Source organism: Cryptomeria japonica, chromosome 10 (genome assembly GCF_030272615.1).
Source record: "Cryptomeria japonica chromosome 10, Sugi_1.0, whole genome shotgun sequence".
NCBI classification, from domain to species: domain Eukaryota; kingdom Viridiplantae; phylum Streptophyta; class Pinopsida; order Cupressales; family Cupressaceae; genus Cryptomeria; species Cryptomeria japonica.
The window spans coordinates 350,438,346-350,446,843 of record NC_081414.1 but is presented as its reverse complement, the minus strand read 5'-3'; the positions used below and the strand labels follow the sequence as shown (position 1 = coordinate 350,446,843).

Here is an 8,498-nt window from a genome sequence, read left to right as displayed (position 1 = left end):
TCATTGCACGAAGGAGGTCCAGCAGCAAGCGTCATGTAGGGAGCACCACCAACAAGGGCACCAACGGCCCCAACCTGAGGGGGAAGGGGAAAGCAGCAAACCATGGCAGGAGTGAACGCAACAGAAGGTGACCTGCGTGCAGGAGAGCCATTGCAAGATTTTAAAATTGCCTCTTGAACAAGAGTGCCAGACATTATGAAATCAATATCAAGGATCCTTATCCAATTGTTATCAATTAGCAATTACATGTTATAGTTGTGGACTTGCCAATCATCGATATTTCATGATTATCAATTTGTTATCTATTAGCATTGCATGTTATAGTTACTGATTAATTGATATTAATATCTCATGGTTATTGTTTGAATATTATTGACATTACATGTTATGGTTAATGATGTGATAGTCATTGATATTCCATGGTTATCAATTTGGTATTTGTTAGTAATGTTTAGTTAAAGATTTGATATTTGTATAATTAAAAATGTGATGTTTATTTGTAAGCAATAGTTATCAATGTGATGCTCATTACAATCAAATAATAATAAGTATAGTTGATATTAATTTATATGCAATAATTATCTATTTGATATAGTTAAGGATTTGATATTCATGTTCAAATATTAATTGTCAATGTGATATTCATTAATATTAAATAGTTATAATTCATGATTTGATATATATATATGCAATGTTGATTATTATTGAATAGATACAATTTATGATTTGATATTCAATTACATACATTTGTTTTTTATTATATAAGCAAGGGGAGGGCCCTGACCCGGAGTTGGCAACAACCCTCCAAGGGAAAATAGTAAACAAAAAACAAAAAACCAAAGATGGTTTTCAAAGGACCCATAAACCTTCAAGGGTTTTTAAAAGACCCATAAACCTTAAAAGGATTTTCAAAAGGACCCCAAACCTTTACTCTAGATGCAAAATAATTGGACAACATCAAACCACTCAACAACTACACCTCAACCAACCTAGACACCCAAATATAGAAAAGGGGGTTAACTCAATTCCCCAAACCTTAACAAAGGGACCACAAATAGTATCTTGAGCATCTAGAGCAGTAACAAAACATCTCCTCGAAAGGCAAACTTCTCTCCACCTCAATAGGAGAGGAGCCCACAACAAAAGAGGAGAAGATACCAAAACAAGCATCCCTAACTGACCTCCATCCCGCAGTCGAGCAACCATCATTGAGAGAGTACCACCAAGATAAACCACCATCCTCTTTCCATAAATTGATCCCCTCCTCAATCGGAGATTCTCCCACCTCAATATGAGATAGGAAAGAGGACAATGAGAGTCAAAGACGCCATCCCCTTAACACAGTTGTCAACAAAAACCCCACCTCAATAGGGATAGGCTTCACCTCCATAGAAGTCAAATAGGACAGAGCCCATCTAAGAGCGAAAACCCCATTGATAAGCAGAACACTCTACAGGATGTACCTTAACCAAGATAACAAGATAACAAGCCCAGAACGGGACCATGCTTGCTAGCATCTTTTCTACCAACAGGGAGGACAACAACTTCACCATGATCGGAAGGACTCAAAACATCTAAAAAAGAAATCCTGCACAAACATAAGACAGCGGGGCCCTTAACCCATCCCACAAGAAGGATAGAGAACAACTGGGTCACGGCCCATAAGGGCAGAGGTATCCCTCTTCCCAAAAGAGTACCAGAAACACCAGCAAAGAGAAGCTCTGACAAGCATCTCAACCTTCAGCATCAAAGAAAACAGGAGCATAGCCTTCACCAGCCTCCCCTAAAACCACACAACCCACAAGCATTCACTGAGAGAAGAAGAAGCCCGAAACCTATCAACCCCCCAAGAAAATGGGACCCAAATTTCACATAGCCTGAGGGGTAAGAAAACACTCCTCCATCCCCTAGAGGTAAACCAAACCCAACACCTTTGAGGCTAAGGCACCAGAGTTAACAAGGGACGACAAGGAAAGAGCTCCCAAAGCACGTCCTCCGCAACCTGGCACCAAAAACACCCACAACAGGGTAGAGAAGACCAAACGCCCTTAACAAGACATCTCCACAGACTTGTGCGGCTAGAAAGAGAGTCAGCAGTAATATCCAGCAAGGGAAACTGAGGGGCAAAGCCCAGACAAAAACAACCACGAAGCGCCATGGAATAGTCGGTAGAAAACCCTAGCTCCCAAGAGGAACACCTCCTAGCTCTGAAGACCAAGCCTCCAAGTCAAAGACCACATACTATCCAGGCGTCTCTCCAACAAGCCACCACAGAGAGATCCAAAACACAGAGTCGGTTCACACCACGAGTCTCAAACCATTGAGCCCCAAACATAGGGCAATCCACAATAGCCTTACAGTCCAACAAACCAACACCCAGAGGGGAGGGAGCGATCACCACTGACCCAGAAACCCCAAAAGAGGTCGGGGGGTCGTAACATTCCAAATAATACTCTGAAAAGAGGGTAGAAAAAATGTCCCCAGTCTAGACATAGCCACAACCAAGGGCACCAGCTGAAGCCCCCAGCCATCTCCATCATCGCCATCTACATCTTCTTCTCCCTCCAAACTTCCGCCTCCTAAAACCCTAGCCGCTCTCCTCACAGTCTCTCCTCAACCCTATAATATTTCTCCATACATTTGTTATCATTGTGACATTCATTAATATTGAATAGATATGATTGACAATTTGATATTCATCTACATACGCTAGTTAGTTATCTAAATGATATTCATTAATATGAAATATTTATCAATTGATATTCATTAGTTTTGTATAATTGTCAATCTGTCAATTTAATAGCTCTTGGCATAAACTTTCATATTGATATTGATCTAAGTTATAGGTTTGCATGGCTAGAAATTGATATTCTTAGTTTATGATTTCATATTTCTTAGAAGTTCATTCATTCTAAATGTGGTGTAAATACTAGATTTATCCTTGATATTAGATCTACGAGAATGCATGACTAAATTTAGTAACCATTGATGTAAATTATTGATATTGTAGTTGCTTGTTCTATGGGGTATTAAAATGTTTATATTAAGTTAAATAATACAAATGCTTGTATTAAATAGCTCAAATGATCATATTTTGTTCAAGAACTTGAATATTTAATATAAAATTTACCAAATACATATATGTGCCCTAGCTAATTAGACTACTAAAATTGAATTAAATAAAGCTATTGTATGCACTTGCTGATTAGAAAATGGTAAGTAATATTTTTATTTGATCTAACACGTGATTTATATTGTGAAAATTAAAAACAAACTGCCCATTTAAAATATTATGTAAGAAAAAAAAAAGTTAAATTTGTTCAAGTTTTGATTTTCTTGATTATGGGGAGATTTAATACTTGTTGATCTAAGGGATTTCAAATCTTGCTAGTTGATATATTTTGCTTGGGTCTCTAGTTTATGTTTATTAGAATTGTCATTATTTGCCATATTTAAGGTTTTATTCTATAATGAACTTTTTAAAAATAAATGCTTAGATGGTACAATTGTAAGACCTAAAGGAAGCTTTGTTTGTGCGGTGGTTTTACAATATATTTGATTTTATTTAATTTTTTTCAGATTATTTATTTATTTAATGAACATAATTAAGATTTGTATGTATAGAATTGATTTATAGTGTGAGTATAAAAAATTAAAATATTGTTTTTATTGATTGTTTGTAATATTGATTCTATTGATTGTGTGTATAATTTAAAGTTGATAATGTCATAACATAAAGAGTAAACTAACTTAATGAATAAGAAATATAAGTTAATAGATATGGGTTCTTTATTTTGTAAATAGTTTGAGATATGGTTTGATTTAAAGAAATGTTGCATATTACTAATGAGTGTGCATTCTTGTAGGTTATTTTTAGTAGATATTAAGTTTGCATAGTATTGTAGTGTTAAATTGAAATTTAGTTGAACAAATATTTTGTTAATTATATGGATAATTGATTTAATTATCACGTTAGTAAATGTGATAAAAATCATATTAATTATTAAAAAAAAAAAATTGAATAAATTGATTTAAGATGTATTATTTTAAAAGAAACTCCTTAGATCTATATCTAAATAGCAAAACCAATAACCTCTTTGAATAAGAAGATCTAAAGTTGAAAAAAAAATTCTACAATATTTGCAAGTAGATTTTTTAATCATACATATATAATTTTGAGAGAGTGATAGTGGATGAAGAATTATTTTTAAAAAGATCAATTGTATAAAAAAGGCTCAAATATGACTATATTTCAGACACCTAATTCTTTTGTATCTTGATCTTATTGATATAAGATATATATACATTTTGAAAAATGAAAGATGTTTTCAAAATTCAAAAAACAAAATTTAATTGATAGTAAAAATATTTAAAATGGACTCCTTTGTGCCAATAGTAGATAACTCATAATTTCCAGTAGTAGTGGACAAATGCCCGAGTAGTTTTGCACAAATGTCGAGTAGTGGTGCACAAATGGGCCAGTAGTGGTGCACAAATGAGCTAATAAAGGGCAAAAAAGTTGTAAAATTATCCACTATTGGTACATGTGATAATCACTACTGGTGCACTATTGGTACATTTTTTGGGCTCCTTTGCAATCTAGTAAGGAGGGGTTGGGTTAACAAAAAGGTGTCCACTATTGAAACTATGTCCACTACTGATACCCTTCCCCAAATAGCACACTAGAGAAATTTTAATCCATGAATTCTTCAAAAAGAAGAAAAAAAACTCCTTTAAATTACTTAAACATCTCCAACCCTAAATCTGCTCTTTATTAGCTGATAAGGATTGTTTTACCTGGGTTTTGCTCACCGGAAACGTCTCACGCAAGCCCGTAAAAGTCTTTAGCCGAGCCCGCTTTCTTAAAGATGCCGCAGGCAGGCAGATTTTGAAGGGTTAAAAATCTAGGTTTGACTCATCATCAAGTTCATCACTGTCATTATTTTACCTTTAGCATGAGCTCGCTTTATTTTGGTTGTCCCTCGTTATGATCAAGAATCAAGATCATCTTTGGCATCCATATTTACATTGACCAGCACAAATAAAGTCGCAAAATAAGAAGCAGCCAGAAACTAAATTTATTGTAAGAGATAGTAGTCAGGATAGCTAACTCATTCGTTGATTTTTTATTGCATGATCTCGCTAAAATTTACAGGCATTTTATTATTACTATTTTTATATAAATCTAAATGCACGTCTATTTATATAGATAGAATTAACTATTTATATACTTCAACGAATAATAGCTTGATGTCAGGGCTCATGCTAAAGATAAAATAAGATAGAAAATGTATTTATAATAATAGTTCATTTTGGGAGTACTTTTTCTTACTAAGAATACTAATATAAAATAATTATATATTTTTTATATAAATATGAATTAGTATATATATTTTAAAAAAAAACAGTTTAAAATATATTGAAAGAATTTATTTAGTGTATTTATTGTTTTTTAATTTTATTTGACTTTTTTTGTCCAAGGGGTTGAGCTTAACTAGCTAAAACACTGGGTTCTCACTGTGGAGACCCAAGTTCAACTCCCAATAGGGACATCTGAAGTGGAAATCTAAGCTGTGACTCTTGGCCTTCCATAGGATGGGGAAGGTCTTGGGGTCAATTTAATGGAACTCTAAGCTGTGACTCTTGGCCTTCCATAGGATGGGAAGGTCTTGACTTGATTACCGAAAAAAAAAAAAATTATTTGACTTTTTTTTAATTGTGATTGATTTTCTTTGTAGTTTATATTGTGTGAATGAAACTTGAAATTCCATACAATTCACTATGGCATTCATTAAATTGATTTAAATTTCTAAATGTTTAAGGTGTAGATTCTTTTTTAGACAATTCCATCATCTCACAATTTTAAGTTAATATGGTTGCTATGGGATCTTTTGAATTCTTAGAGAATACATAATTTTATTTGCCTCAATCTTTTAGTTTAGTTTATTTTATTTTATTCTATTATAACAACATATAGATATGCTTAAAAAATGGATGGAAAAAGCGCTCTGCAAAAGTTGGGGAAGGCAGATGAAGGAGATGAAGAATCGCAGGAGGGAAACCAGGAAGGACCGGCCTCAAAAGGATTTACAGGCGGTAAAGGTGATTTTGTTATTGATCTGTCTATGGAAATCTCGGCAGAGAAAGCTTTGTGGGAGGATTTTGCAGTTATTGCAAGGATAGTTGGTCCTAAAATGTCCCGAATGGAAATCAATAACTGGGTTTCCAAAAATTGGGGTGAGGACATTGTGGTTAAATACATTCCAAAAGTTTTTTTATGGTTGTCTTTGCCCAGGAAGCCGAAAGATGTCGGATTTTAAATCAAGAAAATTGGTTTGTTAATGGCAATCCAATTTATTTACAGCCATGGACCCCGAATTTCAACCCTACTCTATTAGTGGTGTATGACAGTCTGGTATGGATTCGGCTGTATAACCTTCCGATTGAATCTTGGGATGATGTGGTGTTGGAAAAAATTGGAAGATCTTTGGGCACTCTATTGGAAATAGACGAGCAGATCATTGAAAACAACCTTTACAAATTTGTCAGATTGTGAATCGCTGCGGTCCAAAGAATACCATCACAGATAATTCTTTCTACCACATCGGGCGAATGGAGGCAACAAGTAGAGATTGAAAAGGTTATTTCTCCCTGCTCTAGATGTGGCAATCGCCTTCATTCGGTGGTGAATTGCAGAATGTTTGTCAGAAGAGCAAGAGGCGGTCCACCCAAAAAGGAGAAGAAAGTTTGGAAAAAGATGGAAACTCAACCGTCACAAGTAGTTATATTCAAATATAACTCAAACAAGGGAGATGGAGTGTCATTAAATAATGAAGCAATCATTGCTTTTCCTTTGGAACTTTCTTTGAAGAAGCAAGTGTTGGAGGTTGACAATTTTTCAAAAGATGGTCGATTGGAGGCGGGGCCTGGCTCTAATGTGTGCGACAGTTCTACTAGATTAGATAATACTTCCATGCATAAGCCTCTCTTTAAAGGTTCGTCAGATATCGAGATTGAGTATGATCTGGGATAGGAAGAAGAATTCAAGTCTGTAGGTGAATTAGACAATGTGGATCAAAGATGTATCAGCCAATCTGCAAACGCTCTGTTAGGGAAAGCCAAAGGGGTGCGTGGGAGAAGGACCAATAGGCAAGTGAGAGAGGAAAGAGCCAATGAGAAAGGGATAGTGAGTGTCATTGAGTTTATGAAAAATTCCAAGGGAGGATCTGTCTCCCTTGGTGAGACATGAAAATAACTACTTGGAATGTCAGGGGCCTCTCGGCTCCTAACAAAAGACGCTTGGTCAAACGAGTGTTAAGTAGGAGCGCAAGTGAAATCATAGTGATGCAGGAAACTAAACTTAGCATAGACAACGCTGAAGGTTTTTTAAAATACTGTAGAGATTGGGAAGGTGTTTTTCAAGAGGCCAATGGTTCTACAGGTGGGCTAGGTATCTTATGGAAGCCAGATAGTGTGAAAGTTAATCTCTTTGAGAAAGCAGAAAATTGGATGATTTGTAATGTTTACAACATTAGGGAGAATTCAAAGTTTCCATTAATCAATGTATATGGGCCATCCAAAACTGTGGAGAAGACAAAGGTATGGAATATTCTTACAAACAAGATTAAGGATTTAATGAGTGACAGGGTTGTTGTGGCAGGGGATTTTAATGCCTTATTGGATTTGGATCAGAAAAAGGGGGGTCTGAGAATGACTAATAAGGTAATGGATGATTTCAGAGACTTTGTAGAACGAAATCAATTAGTGGATGTTAAGCCCAAAAATGGACGATCCACATGGATCAATAGAAGAGTAAACTTTGCAAATATTTCTGAAAGATTGGATAGGCACTTTATTGGAGAATATTGGATGGGGTCTTCCTTCCAAGCAGAGGCATGCATTCTCCATGTTTCATTATCCGATCATTTCCCTGTGGAATTAAAGTTGAGTGAAGGCCTACCTAAGGGGAAGAGCAGCTTCAAAGTTCTAAGTATGTGGTGGAGAGATGGGGAGTTTCTATCCAATCTTGAACGGTGGTGGAAAGAAATTAATATATTCAAGGGTACCCCTAGCTTTTTCTTTGTAAAACGAATGAATTTTATGAAGAAAAAAATCAAAAGGTGGAATAGAGATTGCTTCAAAAACATTTTTGAAGAAAAAAGTCGAATTGAAGAAGCACTTTTGCAAATAAATTCAGACACCATTTTGAGGGGAATGACCAATGATACATTCCTGAGAGAAAAAGCGCTAAAGGAGGAGTTGGCAGAGGTTTTACTAAGAGAATAAATATTCTGGAGAGACAAATCCAGAGAACTCTGGATCAAAGAAGGAGATGCAAATACAAAATTCTTTCATGCATCAGTCAAGACAAAGCATGATAGAAATAGAATTGATACTGTCATGGATCAAAATGGAAAACTGCATTCTTCCTTTGAGGCTATAGAAGAGATAGCAGTTAATAATTTCAAAATATTATTGGGCAATGACAATGGAGTGAA

At 35.3% G+C, this 8,498-nt stretch overlaps 1 protein-coding gene across 1 annotated transcript; it reads left to right on the top strand.

Annotated features, from left to right (window-relative positions):
* The first annotated feature begins 7,245 nt into the window (after positions 1-7,245).
* Positions 7,246-8,286, top strand: LOC131049742 (uncharacterized). Its single transcript, XM_057983805.1, has one exon. The coding sequence runs from the start codon at positions 7,246-7,248 to the stop codon at positions 8,284-8,286; it is 1,041 nt and encodes a 346-aa protein (XP_057839788.1).
* Positions 8,287-8,498: the final 212 nt, after the last annotated feature.

Excerpts from the sequence above, each read along its gene's own strand:
- LOC131049742 (XM_057983805.1), top strand. The coding sequence starts at position 7,246 with ATGAAAATAACTACTTGGAATGTCAGGGGCCTCTCGGCTCCTAACAAA.